We start from the raw sequence: 20167 nt of genomic DNA, 5'->3' as shown, positions 1-20167 counted from the left end.
ACATATAAGTGGTATCATATATTTGTCTTTCTCTGTCTGACTTCACTTAGTATGATAATCTCCAGGTCCATCCATATTGCTGTAAATGGCATTATTTCATTCTCTTTTATGGCTGAGTAATATTCCATTGTATATATATATATATATATATATATATACACACCACATCTTTATTCATTTGTCGATGGACATTTAGGTTGCTTCCATGTCTTGGCTATTGTAAATAGTGTTGCTATGAACATTGGGGTGCATGTATTTTTTTTAACATCTTTATTGGAGTATAATTGCTTTACAGTGGTGTGTTAGTTTCTGCTTTATAACAAAGTGAATCAGCTATACATATATCCCCATATCTCTTTCCTCTTGTGTCTCCCTCCCACCCTCCTTATCCCACCCCTTTAGGTGGTCACAAATCACCGAGCTGATCTCCCTGTGCTATGCGGCTGCTTCCCACTAGCTATCGGTTTTACGTTTGGTAGTGTATATATGTCCATGCCACTCTCTCACTTTGTCCCAGCTTACCCTTCCCCCACCCTGTGTCCTCAAGTCCATTCTCTAGTAGATCTGCATCTTTATTCCCAACCTGCCCCAAGGTTCTTCATGACCTTTTTTATTTGTTTAGATTCCATATATATGTGTTAGCATAGGGTATTTGTTTATGCATTTCTGACTTACTTCACTCTGTATGACAAACCCTAGGTCCATCCACCTCACTACAAATAACTCAGTTTTGTTTCTTTTTTTGGCTGAGTAAGATTCCATTGTATGTATGTGCCACATCTTCTTTATGCATTCATCTGTTGATGGACATTTAGGTTGCTTCCATGTCCTGGCTATTGTAAATAGAGCCGCAGTGAACATTGTGGTACATGACTCTTTTTGAATTATGGTTTTCTCAGGGTATATGCCCAGGAGTGGGATTGCTGGGTCGTATGGTAATTCTATTTGTAGTTTTTTAAGGAACCTCCATACTGTTCTCCACAGTGGCTGTATCAATTTACATTCCCACCAACAGTGCAAGAGGGTTCCCTTTTCTCCACACCCTCTCCAGCATTTATTGTTTGTAGATTTTTTTGATGATGTCCATTCTGACTGGTGTGAGGTGATATCTCATTGTGGTTTTGATTTTCATTTCCCTGATGATTAGCAATTTTGAGCATCTTTCCGTGTATCCATTGGCCATATGTATTTCCTCTTTGGAAAAATGTGTATTCAGTTCTTCTACCCATTTTTAAGTTGGGTTGTTTCTTTTTTTAATGTTGTATTGTTTGAGCTGTTTATGTTGAATATTAATCCTTGTCAGTCATATCATTTGGAAATATTTTCTTGCTTTTGGTAGGTTATTTTTTTGTTTTGTCGATGGTTTCCTTTGCTGTGCAAAAGCTTTTAAGTTTAGGTCCTATTTGTTTATTTTTGCTTTTATTTCCTTTATTTTAGGAGACAGCAAAAAAATATTGCTGTGATTTATGTTGAGTGTCTGCCTATGTTTTCCTCTAGGATTTTTATAGTATCCAGTCTTACACTTAGGTCTTTAATCCATTTTGAGGGGTTTTTTTGTATATGATGTTAGAAGATGTTTTAATTTCATTCTTTTAAATCTAGCTGTCCAGTGTTCCCAGCACCACTTATTGAAGAGACTGTCTTTTCTCCAGTGTACATCCTTGCCTCCTTTATCATAGATTATTTGACCATAGGTGTGTGGGTTTGTTTCTGAGCTTTTTGTCCTGTTCTGTTGACCTATGTGTCTGTTTTTCTTGCCAGTACCATACTGTTTTGGTGACTGTAGCTTTGTAGTATAGTCTGAAGTCAGGGAGCATGATTCCTCCATCCTGTGTTCTTCTTTCTCAAGATTGTTTTGGCTATTTGGGTTTTTTTGGGGTTTCCACACAAATTTTAAAATTATTCTAGTTATGTGAAAAATGTCACTGTTATTTTGATAGGGGAGGCATTGAATCTGTAGATTGCCTTCCCCAAGGATTCCTGACCAAGGTTCCAATATACATAGAATCTCAAATGAGATAATTAACCAGCAGCCCACTTTCTGAGATACGATCCTGGTGACATTCTCCACACAGTGCCTCTCAAATGGGAACATGCACAGTGATTCCCAGAGAAATTTACTGGTGCTGCTGGTTCTGATGGAGCATGTTTAGTGTTGATCCTGAAACCCTGCATTTCTAACAAGCACCCAGGAGGTGCTGTTGCTTCTGGTCCCAAACCACACTTTTCAGCAGCAAGGCCTTAGAGCCGTCTTCCCAAGGCTTGCCCTGTTTTGTGTGTCCCCTGGTGTACTGATTCCCTATGTAGATGTCTCTGTTCCTACCCAGGAGCTTTGGTCTGACCATGTCTGGGAAGGCTTTCTAAAACTGCTTGTAGGATATTGGTTCTCAATCAGGGACCTCTGTACCTCGCAAGAGAGACACTTGGCATGGACGGTGAGACATTTTTGGTTGTCACAGTGGGAGAGGTGGGTGGCGACCCCTTCCATCTGGTGGGTAGAGATGAAGCAGGCTGGTCAACATCCTACAGTGTGCAGGACAGCACCTCACACAGAGAATTATGCAGTCATGTGTCAACCGTGGGGAGGCTGAGAAATCCTGGTTCCTATGAGCTAACGTGCTCCTCTGGCCCAGAACGAAGCCTCAGTCCTTAGGGGAACCTGCAGATTTCAGCAGGATTTGCTCCTCTCTCCAGTGTAACAAGCCCCACACTCCCTAACTCCTCTCTCCTCCCCACTTCATGATCTCATTTTCTTCTTATAGGCAGTCCTCATTCACTAATGTGTAACTTCCACGACGTCATGGGTTTTGGACTTGGGTGTTGGCTGCGTCCCCAATGCCAGAGCTGGCTACTCAGTGAGGCAGTGTGTATCCCTGGGGATTTTTGTTCTTGAGGCCGGGGTGCACTGGCCCGGGTGCGTTTAGAAGGAAATGAGTCACTCAGCATCCCGCGCTGTAGGACTGGTTATACCCGAAATACGTAAAGAAACGGAAAGCTAGTCGTGGCAGGTTTGGTAACACGGTGGGGTTGTTTCAAGAACGAAGTCGCCACCTAGAAACTGATAGAGGATAGGGATTCCTCTGTTAAATGAGTGCCCGGGTTGTACATTTCAGCATAGCTCCCAAGGGTGTCTCGTTAGCCTGACTCAGGAAGGGATCACTGTCTTTCCATTAATGGGCAGGCGCTTTGGAACCACTTGGAGGGGGTACGCGGCCCAAGCAAAGAACAGATAAACACTCGATATGAGTAGCGAAGGCAACATCTATGCATTATCTCAAGTTTTCTTGCTAGAAATCCTCACCCCGTGGAGGTTCCTTTGAGCCCATGCTTGCCATTGAGAACCTCTCGAACCCATCCAGGTGGAGAGGAAAAGAGAGGTATTAAAAGGAAAACAAGTGACATATTCCATGACCTTCCTAATCCCTGTGGAAGCTTGTAGGCACGCAGGTAGATACGGACAGGACAGAATTTTCTACGAATGTCAGAGACGGCAAGTTCCAGAGAGAAAAGGTCCCATTGTCTCTCGCCACTGTTCACCTTTGCCTTGCTGTTCCCGTATTGGTATTTATCCTTTGGTGTCTGTCTGTTCTTTGTTTTCATTTCAGCCTGTGTGTTTGTTTTACTAAATGGTAGACGCTTAATTCCTGGGTGGGTATTTCAGTCAGTCAGCCTCTGCACCTCATCCTTGATCAAAATGTTTCTTGTCAATGAAATAGGAATTGTTTTTTTCCATCCCTCCACCCTACTCTAGTAATTGGTGAGTGTTAGCTAATGCCTGGCTGGAAACAAAATCCGATGTGAAGAACAGTGAATCCCAGGCCAGCCCTTCTCCAGGTGTGTACACTCAGTGAGGGAAAAGTCTCAGTTCTCCGTAGAAGGACCCAGCTTTTCCTTTATCTTACAGTAACTTAGTAGAATGTATACAGTATAGTCCAGTATACAGTAACCTTTTATACATATCCACATTTTAAAGAGAGCGTATTCTGTAAGATTCCTACTGTCCAGTGTTTGGTCTGTGTTCATAAATATGGATGTGTTGCTGTAACAGGTGAACCAGACTGATACCTCGTAACTCGTGAACCAGACTCAGTTCACCCTCCAGTGAGGTGTCTTCCAGTGAAAGGAGACAGCATACAGTCAAGCTAACTGGTGATTGCCAAATATGTCACCTGTTTCTAAGTTCAAGGATGAAAAATAAGGCAAGGCAGGAACGTGGAGTGTGTTTGCAAAATCCATTTCGTGGGAGACGCATTTTCCAAAAGGGAGGGTTTTGAGTGAAGCTCTGATGATAGCTGGAAGAGTGAGTCAAGTGTGTATCTGTGGGTAGGACCTGCTGGGACGCGGGAACAGAAAATACATAGGGGTTTTGAAAGGTCCTTTTGGTTGTAACCGTAAATATCCACTTTGACAGAAAATACATAGGGGTTTTGAAAGGTCCTTTTGGTTGTAACCGTAAATATCCTAAAGGTGTATTTACTTTGACAAGGCATTTCCGTTTACAGAAATTTTAAAATGATTGATATGTGTAAGTATGATTCACTGGTTTGTTGTTTGTAATGTTGAAATATTTAAAACAACTTCACAATCTGGTGGCTATAACATATCAGTGTGAGATGGAAAAAATTAATACATTAGATCTCGATGAATCCACATACAAATAATCTCTAAAAATATTACCCTCTGAAAAAGAGCAGAAGCAAGATTCTCCATGTAGTTTAATCCTTATGTACGTGCAAAACAAAGACTGCTCTCCAATATGTTAATAGGTTTGTGTTGTAATAAAAATGCACGCGTATGTACAATGTGTAAATTATACCATTCTGTTGAGAGGACTTAATTCTGTCTAGGGGATTAAAGAACAGTTTAAGATATAGAGATATTTTACTATGAACTCATATGTTTATGTGTATTAAGACGTCTTGATCAGATTTGGGGGTTTTAGGTCATGCTAACCTCCTAAAAGGAGTAGGACAGGCTCCCTCATCATCTCCTTCTGAAAACTTTGACTAAGTTTAGTGCCATCTCTTCTTTGCATGTCTGAGAGGACTCTGCAGTGAGATCTTCTGGACCTCCAAGTTCTTAATGGAAAATTGTGTGATGACAGATTGAAAATCTTTTATGAGAAAAGGGACTAGTCAAATTTTCTGTTCCATCTTGTGTCAGTGTTGGTAACAGGTCCTTCAAGAAAAGTGTCCATTTCCTCAAGTGTTCATTTGGTTGGCATAACTTTGTTTCCGGTTTTCTTCTACATTTTTCTTCATTTCTGTAGCATTCGTGGTGACTACCCTGTTTTCCCTATTAAGATTGCTCACATCACGAACACATGTACTATTTCACAGTTGTTTAACTTGTTTATGCCAGGTCCTACCTTTCAGTGTTCCTTAAGAGGTTCATCCCGTCACTCTCTGTTGCATTGCCTTTGTGTATTTCCACCCCACCAATCCAGCATTTCCTGACATACTGTGAAGACCGGAGTTAGAACTCCAGCTGCATACACCCTACATACACAAGAGAAATAATTCAAACATTGCCACGGAGGCTTTGTTACTTTCAGACAGAGTCCTTTGAATCTTCAGTGCTGACGTCTCTGACACTTGCCCTTGTACATTTGGAGTCCGTGTCTGTGGAGGCACCACAACGTTTATTCTGGTAAATGTTGCTTAGGTGTAGCTCTGTTTTCCCAGGGCTTGGACCCGTTCCCTGAACTTTAGCCCCACCCTGGGAATAAGTTATGCACGGAGGCTGCTAGATCTTTGACACCGAAAACACCTTGAGTGCCGTGCGGAGCTGATCACTGTGTGCTCTGCCCATTAGCGTGGGAGTGGCCACTCCTTGGGAATCCTAGTGTCTACTGCTCTTGGAAGCGTAAGAGGATGGAATACCATCTTTAGATGTTTTGAGCTGTGTTTGCAGGTCCATCTTCCTGACTGAGCTCCCAGTCATCTGGCCCCTCCAAGCAGTACACGGACTTCACGATCCTGTGGATTGACCAAGTCTCAGCTGCTGCCCCACCTTCGATTACGAGGGATCTAATCGTTAAGAAATATCAGGTCTTCAGCGCAATTTCAGAAGTGTTGGTGCTGTTTCCCCCCAGTGATGGCACATGGCGTCTTGCGTTTTCTGTGCATAAATCTCAGTGATTCAAACACAAGTTCCCCTTCCTGTAATGAATAAGATGCTTTCTGGGGACGTTTTTCTCGACGAGACTGCCCCTCCCACTACAATATGAGTATCCGTGACCCCGTCCCCTGTCCGGTGATGGTTTAGTCCTTTTTCTCCTTCTCTCCTGGACATCTCTAGGACATCTGTGTTTAATCCTCATCAGAATTGTGTCTGATGGAGCATGTATCCTATTAAAGGCACATTTTCCTGGGTACTGAAGGTGCATATGTGTGTGTTTTAAATTAGGTGACTTTCTGCACAGACACACATGTGCAGGGTATATATTAAATCTATTTATTTAAACCCTCAGAAATCAAGTAGCACCAGATGGGACATGAATGGTGACCAGGAGAGATGAAATGGGAAAGGGAGTGTGATGATGGAGAGAGAAGGGGGATTGTTCTGCAGGAACCAGGAACGTTGTCTTCGTGTTGTTGACCTTGATTCCATGGAGGAGATGATATGCCTGGTTCCCAGTGACACATCCTGCAGGTGAATAAAACAGGACCACAGTTTAGTAGAGTTGCCTGTGTGACAGCCGACAGGGGTGAGCCTCAGGGAGTAGGACGTCCAAGGGTAGAGGAGCTGTTTGTGAATCCAATGGACAGATTCCCGGTGGACACATCTCTGTGACATGGGAGGATCCATTTGGAATTTTTCTAAGGATGTACATACGGTGGGACCTTTCCCATTTGGGATCCGCTCTAGGAGTTCTGATTTCAGGATTCATGCTCGTGTGGGTGTTTCATCTAAAACTGGTTTACCAGTTCTGTGACTGAGGTACACTTCTCTCCTAATTCCAAAAGTTTTGTCTTTTGGGGCTTTGAGAATTTTTTTTTTAATTTTTGTTTTGGAGTATAGTTGATTACAATATCGTGTTAGTTTCAGGGGCTTTGAGAATTTTTTAATTTTTATTTTGGAGTATAGTTGATTAACAATATCGTGTTCGTTTCAGGTGTACAGCAAAGTGATCGAGTTATACATATAGGTATATCAATTCTTTCTCAGACTTTCCCCATATAGGTTATTACAGAATATTGTGTATCGTTCCCTGTGCTTGTTGTTTATTTTATATATAGTAGTGTGTATATGTCAATCCCAAGCTCCTAATGTATCCGTCCCCGCCCCTTTCCCACTTTGGTAACTATAAGTTTTTTTCTCTGTGACTGTTTCTGTTTTGTAAGTACGTTCTTTTGTATCAGTTTTTAGGTTCCACATATAGGCGATATCATATGGTATTTGTCTTTCTCTGCCTGACTTCACTCAGTATGATCATCTCTAGGTCTGTCCATGTTGCTGCAAACGGCATTATTTCCTTCTTTTTTATGGCTGAGTAATATTCCATTGTACATATGTACCACATCTTTCTTATCACATTCACCTGGAAGCTAGTGTTTTTATTTGCTTTTTTCCTTCCGTTTTCAAACAGAAAAATAAAAACACACTGATCTTTAGCCTAGATCAGTGTCGTTTTCTGAGGCTCTCTTAGTTTAGAAAGTTTAAAGGTTCCGCTAGAACAAAGTCACCTTCTGAAGGGGACTATAGACCAAACGCATGTTTCAGACAGTGTGGTTGGAAGGCCTTGAGCGGGGCAGAATTAAACATTGTTCTTGCAGGAAGTGTGAGGTCTCTTTAACCCCAGTCCTCCTGCAGTTGGGATGTGTGTGGACAGCCATCACGTCAGGCCTGACTGGAACACAAACTAGTTTCCACCAACTTCTGGCCACATCCCTGCTTCTCTGTAATGACTGTGGTTGGCATGATTCCTGCAGGATAAGGCTGTCTCACCAGAACGGCTCAGCATGAATCAACCAACAAATCTGAAATGTAATAGGGCTCAAGAGAAGCGAAATTACCTACTGGAACAGAAAAAGTTCTCTAGTGACAGAATTTAAGTTACTGGGACACAAAATCATTACTGACAAAATTTGGCACATGTGAAATCACAGCGTGTGCTTGTTGATTTGTTTCATGAAGGAGCATTAATAACAGGCTGTGTTTACTTAGAATTAGGTGGTGAAGTCACTCTTTTTTTCCACTGGGGAAAATCAAAACGGCAGGAAACAAAGGACCACCGATTACTACCATTTCTCAGTATTTCCAAAGTTTCTTTTTTTTTAAGTGATGGATTTTATAAAAGATTACTCGTGGAAGAGGAAGTTTTAAATAAATCGACTTGTCTCCCGATAGCATATTGACATACCCGGTGAATGATACATTCAGGAAAAAGTATAATTCTGTTACCAGCTTCCGTGACATTCACAGTATTTTCTTCCGGAGTCCCCTCTTCTCTCGTCATCTGCTTGAACGTCTCAAAGTCTTCCTCTTCCATGTTAGTTCCTCTGCCTGAAAATCACCATGCAGAAGCAGAATTTTGCCCGTTAGAACCCAGGGAAATGTCTGAATACAGAACAAGGAATTGAATGTGCAAATCAGATTTCGCTTGGTGTACAACGTAAGAGAGTCTCAAACGGTTACCGTTTCCCATGACACAGGTGTCTGCTGTCTTGAGAATGAATCCCAATACAACGCTGTAACTAGGCAGTATCTAGCATCAGCAGCAGGACCCCAAAGGCTGACCAGGAGGTCTATGAATTTGGGTCTCAGTGATCACAGTGTGGACCCTACTTGGTCCTTTATCAACCTCCTAGAATCTATACCTGACACTCATGCCTTGTTCTAGACTGAGATAAACTGGAAACACGATTGTCCACTTCCAGAGACACACTCACCCTGTCACACAGGGTGATGGGTGATGGGAGAAAATTTATTCTCTAATTACCCCACCATTCTACCCAATACCTCTTCTGAAATAGACACCTATTGTCCCAGTGATACACACATCTCTCAGTGCCCCTGTGCAGGTATTTGGGGTGATGCCAGTATCCCTAACAGTGCAGCAGAACAGTTGAACAAGATGAAGATTTATTTTTAAAGCTTCAGTTCCAAGGCTCAGAATGCATTAGAAAAGTGGCCTGAATGGAGAAATGGAGGTCAGCCTGATTATAACCAGGGCTTGAAATTAGTTGACATGTTAAACTATTCCTAGTAAAACTCCATATTTTACTTTTTAATTTCAGCAGGTGGGAATTATTTTGAAATTTCTGGTGATCTGATACTTCCCACCCCTACAAGCCCCTCTTTCTTGATAGATTACTCTCCAGGGTCGTTAACTCAGTAAACATAGAGACCTAGGCCTTGTACCCTGAGTAATGAATATTGTCAGCACTTACTGACTTTCTGAATAAAAAAACTGATGATGGAAATGTTACGTGACAGTGGCAGTGGGAATATTAGGATGTAATACATACCAGTCAGTCCAGTAAGTTTTGTAGTCTTGTCTAGTTCATCCATGTTGACACTATACATTCTCAGAGCATTTTCAGAGAGAGGAATAATTTTGATTTTATTTTTACTTACATCTGTGAGAGACAATATACATATATACAACCCCACGTTAATTACTGTCGATTAGATTTATCAGGGCACATCTAGGGTATTAGCAACCGTACATCCTGTGTTGATCTCTGTCTCACTCCGTGGGTGTGCTCAATGCTACAGCTGATAGTAAAGGAAGGCAAGCAGGGAAGACTTTTCCTCATTCCCACCTTCTTATACAATTAAACTGGCTACACCTTGCTATCTTACTAAGATGTTTTCTAGAAGATGTTTTTTAATGGATCCTACAGTTTTTTTTAAACAACGTGAGCAATTCATCAGATCCCAATTCTACAGTTCTTTGGTTTTCCATGATCCCAGCCATGGAATTGACTTCTCTTTGGGACCAAAGTCAATAAACCACTCAAAACTTTGTGATCCTGAGTGCCTACCCTGTACCAGGGAACCGTCTGAACACCGTATGTTAATTATTGAGTTTCCTCTGCCCCTCGGTCTAGGTTATTACTTAACAAATGTGTAGAGACCACCACCATGTCTATTGGTATGAAGACAGTTTTACCTGCTAGGATGTGCAGGCAGTGACCACCTAACAGTTAACTCACACCCCACCTGGAGGGTTGCACCTTCATCTCTGGCTCTGCCCGTCCACTCTGCCTTGTTTATCTGGGAAAGAACAAGCAGCGACCTACCTCACTTTCCTTCTGAACCCTCTAAACGCATTCTCTCGTGAGCCCTGCCTCACACCTTATTGGAATTGCTCATCCAGGTAGGATCTAAAAGTGCCCAGCTGTGTTCCTGAAACCCCAGATACCATTGCTCCTTGTCTGAAACACTGAAAAAGCGTTAGTCTGCTTGAGAAAAAGGAAAAAATAGCCGAAACAGCTTCAGAGTCTCACGGCCCCAGACAGGTACATGCGTCTTGCCCGAGCCCACTGTGAGTCCATGAGCTTTGGGTAACATTGGGACAGTTTAAATCAGATTATGCATCTCTTCAGGTCCTCAGTGACCCACCTGTGTTATAGCCGTGGTTTTTACAGAGGTGGACGTTGCAGCATCACTAGATAGGCTGTAGAGGCAATGAAGGTGATGGAGACAGTGAAAGTAAATCTGTCTTCCGGGTCTCACGTCACCATCAAAGCCACTGCTGTGCGCTGCATACTGTGGGTACACATTAGAGTCCCCAAATCAAAGGGGGGGGGTGTGCGTTTCCAATAGCTAGTTCCCAAGAGACCTGCACAAGAAGGCCAGCTACTCTGTTTCTCTTCCATCTCAAGTTGCCCTTTCGAAATCCATTTAAATGATTTCCAGCAGTGGAGAAAAGTGAAGAAAATATAGTAGAAGCATTAATGAATCAGCTAAAGGAAAAATTAATACAGGAGTTAAAAAAAATCTACTCGCAATCTAAAAATTACTGATGAATGTGTAGGGGTACGTTTCAGGCATATGTTTTCCTTACTTGTGTTCATGGTACAGTCACTTTGCTGTTGGTTATGTTAGGCAAGGGTAGGAGCCACGGGTTGATCATGTTTAAATTTTAATCCAATACGTACCCCTTAGACCATTCCAAATTCAGAATGAGTGGATTAAAAAGGACTTAGAGATAGAAATCTGAGCCAGCATCCCCATTGCTTTGAACAGAAGCTGTGTTTATGAAGAACTGTACTGGAGAATTGAAATCATTTATGATATCCTTGGATTTATATTCATCCACCAGACGTTGGATGGATGAAGATGTTCTAAGATTGTTTTTTAAAAGTGTACTCTATGGAGTGGCACTGATGTCTAAACTCAATATAGACCCATGAGACGTTAGTTCCTAAGGTTGTTTTAGATTACGTAGAAGCAGTTTCATATACTGAGAACCTTATGAAATACAAGTTCTCCACACCCGTGCTTAGTCTCTCAATGAGTAACACTCTTAATCGGGACGGGCTGTCCAATTCATGCGATTGAACCCTTTGCTCATGACCAAGTGCTTGGAAGATTTAGGGACTGGTGCCTGGTCACACCTCTGATTGTTAATAGAACAAGAATTCGGATATATGGAGTGGTTGAAGGAAGTTGAGACCAAGATTTCTACCCTGATAGACCTTTACCAGTGAAACACTCTCATACTTACAGTCAACTTGCCAAACATTGTCTCCTATCTTTCTTCTGTTAGCATATAATTCTGTGCATTTTCCGTGGAACCTTAAAAACAAAAGATCTTCAAGTTGATTGATTACCGTGATAAAAATGTGACACACAATTAGGATTTTCTCTGATTTACCCTCTTTAGACCCTGTGTCAGGTATCCTTTTAGTGGCTATGAACGATGTGACATTCGAAAGAGAAGAAATACGTTGTCTAACATCAAGTAGCTGTCAGGAGGCAAGGATGTCATGTCTACACATAAAATGTGAGACGTTCCAAAGATAAACTGCAAATAAACAGGTCACGTTTACAGCCAAATAAGCATGAAGAAATCTAGAATTTTAGAAAAGAAGAAAACAAGTCTTCCCTTTAAATACTTTCTGGAAATTGAGAGGTCTAGCCATCATGACAGACCTTAGGGGTTCTCACAACCCTGGCAATGGTTTATTAGATAATATGATAGCCAAAAAAATAAAGAAGACAGTTTAATTTCATCAAAACACAAATGTCTTCTATAAAAAACCTTTTAGAGAATTAAACACTGAAAGCCACACGTGTGTATACAAACACATTCAGACACGCACAAGCAAATGCAGAAATACACATGATACACATCTGACTTAAATTATGTACATGTAACATAAGATAATTACATGTGTCACCTGTATAACAAAAGGCTGTCTTCAGGTATCTCTGTGTGTAAGTGTAAGACAAAAACATGTTATTTGTCATATATGAAGATGCACACAACCCAAATAAAAGGGGAAATAACCCAACAAAAATTGGATAAATTATTGAACAGGACACATCCAGAAGAAAGGCGGTGTGAAACTGTGTACCCCCATTATTCGTCATTAGGGAAAAGCCAGTTAAAACCACAGTGAGATTCCACTTTACATCAATGAGACTGGATGAAGTTGCAGACGATGTTTATTCCAAGTTTGTAGAAGGACGTATTGCCGTTGAATGCCTTAAACACGGGTGGTGATCGTCCAACAGGGATTGTTACTGGGTACTTTACCGATTCCTGTAGCTAAACATACACTTGCACTAGGAAGCAGCCACTCCACGCCTACCCGAGAGGACTGAGAGTGTACGGCAGCACAAAGGTTAGTACAGAACTACTCACATCAGAGTTAGAGTCATCACACGTGGGGAATAATAACACAGTTGTCCAATGACTGCCGAAGTACGAATATTTATATCCCCATTGTCCTTTCACTGGGCCGTGAAAGATGTGACTCCTTGTGTATGTAGCCTGGTGGATACTTTTTTTTTTCTTTTTTTGCGGTACGCGGGCCCCTCACTGCTGTGGCCTCTCCCGTTGCGGAGCACAGGCTCCGGACGCGCAGGCTCAGCGGCCATGGCTCACGGGCCCAGCCGCTCCGCGGCACGTGGGATCTTCCCGGACCGGGGCACGAACCCGCGTCCCCTGCATCGGCAGGCGGACTCTCAACCATTGCGCCACCAGGGAAGCCCTGGTGGATACATTTTTAAAGTACTACGCTGAGTGAAAGAACCAGGAGAAAAAGGTGCAGAGTGAATAACTGTTTGAAGTTCGAGAACAGGTGGGAAAATCATATCAGTTGTTACCTCTGGCTAGATCGGTAGACATTTCATGGTCAGAGAGAGAGGGAATTTTCTGGGGTGATGGAAAGGTTTTATGTCTTAACTGTGGTGGTGATTACACAGGTGTGCACATATGTCAAAACTCACTGAACTTTGCCCTTCACAAGGGTGCATATAATTACAGATAAATAAACTTCAATAAAGTTGATTTTTAAAAGTGTGCCCACATGTAATGTCAATTAAATGGGGCACCAACATTCTAAACATAGCAAACAACCAGGTTATGTATTCTTAAAAAAAAAAAATACTGAGAACTAACAGATACATGTACTGGGATAGGATATGTATGTGTGTGTGTGTGTATAATTATGTGTATACAACCAGTTATATATTTTGTATAATAGATCAATCATATATATTTATAAACCAATCTCTCCAAGCATAAATCTCTTAGTTATTTTTTTCTTAATGTTTTTATTCTTCAAAGTATGTGAAAATAGGGAGAGATTGTTGGATTACACGTATATAGGTAGAAATTAGGTCTTCAGAAATAGACTTCAATTTATTTATAATTTTTTGGTATCTGTTCTTCATTTTTTTATCATAGGAAAAGCTGCCCTTCTCCTCCAGTTCCAATTTCTTTCAGTTCCTAACAGGTTAATAACTTTCTGTCCTTAGTTTCAAGCCTTTATGCTTGACTCTCTTCTGGACAGTAAATTTGCCCTGGTTATTTATACTGATAGAAATATTTCCTTTAGTCTTCTGTTTCCTCCTAGATTTCTTCCTTGCACTTGCCCTCTTTCTTTATACTGCCCTGTTTTTGAATTATTAAGCTATATTTCTCAATGCCATCATACCTGGATTTAAAGGACAGATAAAAGGAAACATTAACATAAGTTACACCTACAGTATAAATATATATTTTAATCCTATCGACAAGAGATCTCTTTGATGCTTTTGGATACCCTATATTTCTTCGATTTAAATAATTCCTCCTGCTTCATTTCTTTATGTTTGGCTTCTGCTTAAACTTAAATGTTAGTGTGGGAATAACTGTTCTTTCAAGGACGAAATCATCAAATTATGTGCTTACATTTATTACTAATTTAACGTAAAATTTAGATGTGAGACAGACACCAAGGTCTACAATTCCTAAAATATTCTTACGTAGTTTAAGGCATTGCCATTGATCTATATGGTGAAGCTGAAACTTCAGAATTAAATTTGAGAATCCAAACCTTGTTTCTTTTATATTTCTAGAGTTCATAGGAGAAGCATAATCAGAAAGAAGTAGAATTTGACTGCTTCTGCATAACTCAATAGATACCCATTTCTGTTGTGGGGAAGTTGAAACTGAGAGTCGTTGGGCATATAAGAGTCTTCAGAACGAAGTCTAATATTTCTAAATCTCTGCTTTTACAGTGACCTCCACACGTACTATCCCAGCTCCCTGATGCTATTTGCTATTTCCTGGGTTTTTAAATGAATGGGTGCCTCTGAGGATGGCCGTATTTCTCTCTCTTCCGAGCTGTTTGTTTAGAAATCCCAGTCCCCCTTCAAAGCATCCTGTGTGCGTCACATTCCTCATGTAATGTTTCAGACTCCCCGTGTTCCCACCCTCTCCAGCTTCCTGGTGCCGTCTTTCCACCTCATCCATAACATTATTGTAGAATTTCACGTACAGTATTGTTATTAGCATGTGAATCTGTATCCCTCACTCTCCTTTCACCAATGAAGGTCAGAAGCGTGTTTCTTCATCTTCTCTTATTCGTTTGAGTTCTTAGTAAACCACCTGCAGTATAGCCAGCATTCCATGGGTAGCACTTGGGGCTCTAAGAGCTCTAATAAATTTAGTCGCGATTGAACATCGCTGCGTGTAAGCCTTTCAGGGCAGAGCACACTGCGTGTCCTCTACCTGCCCACAGCTTCTGGGGCACAGTGGGAACCATCGCTCACCAATTACGCGTGAAGGATTCAAGCCCCTGGGTGGGACTGTGGGGGTCGACGGCAGGATCCTCTTCCCCCTGCTGTGTCCCTCTTTCCTGTCATGAGTTGATGCCAGTGGAGCTTCTGGGACTCCTCCCCCTAAGCAAAGGCTCCAGGACATTCCCTGGAGGCCTAGAGCGGACCTGATCCCACAACTCCAGAGACCTTTCTCAGCCCCATAACTCAGGGAGTGATGCTTTTCGACATATAATCCCGATAATTCCCTGCAAACATGCAAGCCAGACCCTCCCTCAGGCTTCGGGATTTATATGTGGTTTCCTTCTACGTTATTTTTGCTACTTGACAAAAAAGTTGAAGGCTGCTCTGTCATTTTCATCATCAAGATGAATATTACGCATATAAACCTTGAATGGCCCATTCTCACTGGTCTTCTCTGGGTTATTGGATGCGACGTAAAGGGTTTTCCATTCTCCTGAAAGGTGAAAGCAAAATTCTCTGGAGAAATTTTAGTTCCTCTCTTTTAATTTTGTCTGACATCATCCCTCAGGAGCTTCCTTTCTCTTTTGCACATCAGCACAAATTATCTAACTTTACTGAACAAAGCAGGATTTATAAGCTTGTGTGACTACCCAAATCAGTGGTAAAGGAAGAAATGGAGATATTCCTGAAATAGCTTACACTCTGTTATCAAATGCAGGAACTGCAGTGCAGCTGGTAATTGGCTGGCTCACCTTCTCTTTTACAAGCAGAGTAGAAATGGACGAGGACCCAATTAAAAGACAATATAAATACACAGAGACCGTGGAAGACATGTTCAGTAGAAGTGTATATGGACCCACGTAATGGAGTAATTGTGAGTCAGAGGAGATGGCTAGGCTTTGGGGCAGATAAATTTGGATACACGTATATAAAGCTCCAAAAGGGACACGCACACACACACACTCACACGTACATCCATAAAACAGCCATCACACCCCCTTTTTCCAAGGAGCCTTTTGAGATCTTTCTTCTTCAGCCAGCCCCACCTCCATGAAATCTTAATAGCAGAAATAACTGTCTGTCTGGTTACATACACTGTTTGTGTCTGGGCTTTGTAGATACAAGAACGTGATTCTTTTTAACCCACAAGGAATCCCTTTTGGGCCCCTTTTAGGGGCAGTATTGCCACCACTGAGAATGCATGTCCTAGAAAAATGCCCCCTGATAATTGATTACGTGGATTCCACAGGGCACTGTATCGTTCCAAGGGGATCTCAGGCATTTGCTGGTGTAGCCAGAGCAGCCCCTACTCGTTGCTTCATATTCTAATAATAGTTATTATTATTATTGCTATTATTATGTTTTAGTCTCAACTTTAGTATTGTTAGGGAGAAGTTTTCAGGCTCAGAAAGAGCCAGGCTCAGGTCTCCAAATGGGGATAGCAGGAGCAAGGGTCTTCATCTTGCCACGCAGTTTTCTCTCCAGAAATCTCTCCTCCCCAAGCCTCCTGTGCGCCCCTCGGGCCATCCAGAATCCCACAGATCCATCCATGCAGGTGGGGAAAAATGCAAACCCTGGTCACACCTCCAGTGTCTGTGCTAACTTCAAGATACGTGTGTGGCCCGTTTCAGTCATGAAAATAGGTATTGACCCAACTAGAGGAGACAGTCCCGTAGTTTGTACAAACGTCAGAGGGGCAGCTTCCCTCTGGAAGGGCAGGGACCACTGTCTCCCCCATTATCCGTGCACTGCTTTTAACGTGCACAGTGTCTGTTTGTTCTTTATTTTCGTCTCGGTGTGTGTATTTATTTTGCCACATGGCGGGTATGGCGTTCTTGTGGGGCCATGGCTCCGAGCTCCGTTGTTTGTCACCATGTTTACTGTCCATGGACTGTGGAATTTCTTCCCCCTCCTCGTCCCTGAGTTAGAGTTCCATATTAGCTAGTCCCGCCTTTGAGGAAAAAGCCACTCTCAGCACAAATAAGTCACGCTGGAAATGTATGAGAGCTTCCTCTCAAATCCTGCCTAGCAGGTTACCTGCACTCAAGGACAGCACTTAATGAACCTTCCTAAATTGTAGCCATCTGGTGACTGTGTTAGGAGACAAATTCAGTGTCTGTGGAATGAATGGGTGTCTCAGATTTTTAAAAAATAACTATTAAAAAGTACAGCAGATGCTCAGTGTCTTGGAATAACCTATAATGGAAAAGAATCTGACAAAGAATGTGTATGTATGAGAATCTGCCGTATAGCACAGGGAACTCTACTCAGTGCTCTGTGGTGACCTAAATGGGAAGGACATCCAAAAAAGACGGGATAGATGTGTACGTAGAGCTGATTCACTTTGCTGTACAGCAGAAACTAACACAACATTGTAAAGCCACTATACTGCAATGAAAATTTTTTAAAATGTATGTATGAAGAGTGTATAGTATGTATATATATAACTGAATAATTTTGCTCTACACTCGAAGCTCACGCAACATTGTAAATTAACTGCTCCAGTTTCAAAAAGTACAGCAGAGAGCAGAGTAGTCACTTACCCCATGCACACTGTCCAGAAAGTGGGTATTTTCACAGGTGCCAATACCCAGGGTTCAGCAGGTCTCTGTTGAGCCCAGGCTGGGGGAAGGCCATTGTTCTAGGCTTGCAGCAGAGAAAACAGCGGCCCACACAGGTACAGATCCACAGAGCTCTGTTCCAAGAGGGGAGACAGGAAACAGAGGAATAAACCCACAGTGTAGGAGATTGATGAGAGTTATATAGAAGCATAACACAGGGCACCCGGGCAGAGATCTGATGAGTGGAAGACAAGTCATACAGTCGCTTGAGTGAAAAGATTCCCGAGAGAGTGACTACTAAGTCTAATACCTTTTTTCATTTGTTAATTTTGGTGAAATACACAGAACTTGAAATTGATAGAATGAAATTGTATGTAGATAGACAAATAGCTAGCTAGGTAGATAGATCCTATTAAATGTTATATTATAGTATATAATTTACCTAAATTTATCTGTCATCTATGTTTGCACATACATATACAGTAATAAACTTATTTAAAATTTACTATCTCCATGTAACATACAAAGAGAATCAGACTCTGTGAGAAATGTACAATGTATGTTCTTTACCAGATATACTTCTTGGATATAAAGATGCAAACACTGGAAAGGAATATACCATGAAAATCCTAAAAAAATCATTTTGGAGAAAGAAAACTTTTCTGGCTTTTTCAGTGTTTCTTTAAAGAAAACAAAACAAAAAAGCTTCAGTCAGTGGGACACGGAAGTATATATGATATAAAATCAGGAAATGTTACCTTTCACTAATCCTGGAAACATTTTCACATGCCATAAGGGTTAGGTGTGTAGCCATTTGTTTTTCTAATGGAGGAAATAATTGCTCTGATCCAACAGGATAATAAAATTTCTCTTATCTCCCCCAAAGGTAACTGGTTAGAACTCAGACTTATCTTTTGGTTAAGCCCCAAGGTCCCTAGAAGACTGGTATTCATTCACTTGGGGTATTTACACTTCAAGGAGGAATGATCCCATGACCTTTTATGGCCATTGGTAGGGACAAAAAAGGCAGGTGTCTCAGGCTCCTGGGGAGGTTTCATTTACGTTCCAAAGGCTGGAGGAAGGAGCCACTCCTTCAGAGGACAGCTTCCCCTTTGACTCCTCCACACAAAGAAAACTCATTTTCCTGCTCCCCAGGGCGTTAGGCTCTTTACTTTGAATAATTGACTTGTTTCTCATTGCATCCCCCCTGGGTGAGGACTGGGGCAAACCCCAGGAATGCACTTATTATTTCCTGTGAGATTCTTCACAGGAAATCCACTTCTGAACCAAGACACCTTGTGTGCACATTCAGGATAAAATTAATAAAAACCCAACAAACACTAAGTTTAAGTAAGCTGTTATGGCTGTAGTAATATCAGACAGAATTAGCAAAACATGCAAGAAAGGGGGGAAAAAAGGAGCAGTGGAGAAGAGTAAAAGATGAAACACACCAGGAAGGTGTAACAATCCAAAAGAGCATATGAGGAACACTAAATCCTGAAATCACCGGAGCAGACATCGACAGAACTACGATTGCAAAATTAGAGAGGGAGAGTTCAACACGCTTCTTTCAGGACTGAGAGAACATTTCAATAAACGATCACAAAAGATATATAACATTTGGAAAACAAGATTCATCAAGTTTAACTAATTATTCTGTCTAAAAACATTTCGCAGAACAATGGGAGAATGCTTGAACTTTAAAAAAGCAAACCAAAATTTTCTATTTGCTGAAACTTTGAGGGAGTCTCACAAATGACACAACAGTAAAATCATACAGGTTATTATGCATTTAACATTGAATTTAGTACAGCATAAGTAAAAAGAGAACTTGAAAGTACGTATATATTTGGAATTTAGAAAGAATTATTTTAAAAAAGGTGGATCCAAGAAAAAATAATTGGAAATTTGAAAATATTTTGAACTTATTGGGAGGCTATATATTAAGCTTTGGTCTAAATGTTTTCGGCATATCTCTTGGGATTCTTTTAGCCACCCTCTGAAATAAGGGCCCTTATTATCCATACATTACAGATGAACTTGACCAAACACAGGTGTTACTTTGGGGTAAGGCATAAATAAAATTACCGTATATACTGAGGTAATGTATAAGCTGTTTAAATAACAATTGGTCATAAATTCTCAGGGCTTCCCTCTGTACCTCGCAAGTCACATACAGACAGGAGAACTGTGGAGACACAGAAGCATTTTTGAAATGTGGTCTCTAACCCTTAGCAAAACAGAAAGCCCCCGGTGAGTTTTGAGTGGAGAAAGGTGATGCTGTAAGGTTAACTTTAATCAGATTGTATATTTCACTTCTTAACGGCGGCTGGGCCGGGTGAGACCACTCAGGGGTCTTGTTGGAAATCAGAGCAATGGATGAGAGGGTGGTATTTGTTCCTGGTGGTCCTGGTATT

At 41.4% G+C, this 20167-nt stretch overlaps 1 protein-coding gene across 1 annotated transcript; it reads right to left on the bottom strand.

Moving 5' to 3' along the window:
- Positions 1–6486: 6486 nt before the first annotated feature.
- Positions 6487–17826, bottom strand: LOC132514002 (odorant-binding protein-like). Its single transcript, XM_060138637.1, has 7 exons — positions 17780–17826; positions 15550–15705; positions 15187–15191; positions 9474–9584; positions 8407–8508; positions 7421–7543; positions 6487–6648 (listed from the first exon to the last, which is right to left on the bottom strand). The coding sequence occupies exons 1-6, from the start codon at positions 17824–17826 to the stop codon at positions 7422–7424; spliced, it is 543 nt and encodes a 180-aa protein (XP_059994620.1). The 3' UTR covers positions 6487–6648; position 7421.
- Positions 17827–20167: the final 2341 nt, after the last annotated feature.

Source organism: Lagenorhynchus albirostris, chromosome X, assembly GCF_949774975.1.
Source record: "Lagenorhynchus albirostris chromosome X, mLagAlb1.1, whole genome shotgun sequence".
In the NCBI taxonomy this organism is placed as follows: domain Eukaryota; kingdom Metazoa; phylum Chordata; class Mammalia; order Artiodactyla; family Delphinidae; genus Lagenorhynchus; species Lagenorhynchus albirostris.
This window is presented reverse-complemented; position numbering and strand designations above follow the sequence as displayed.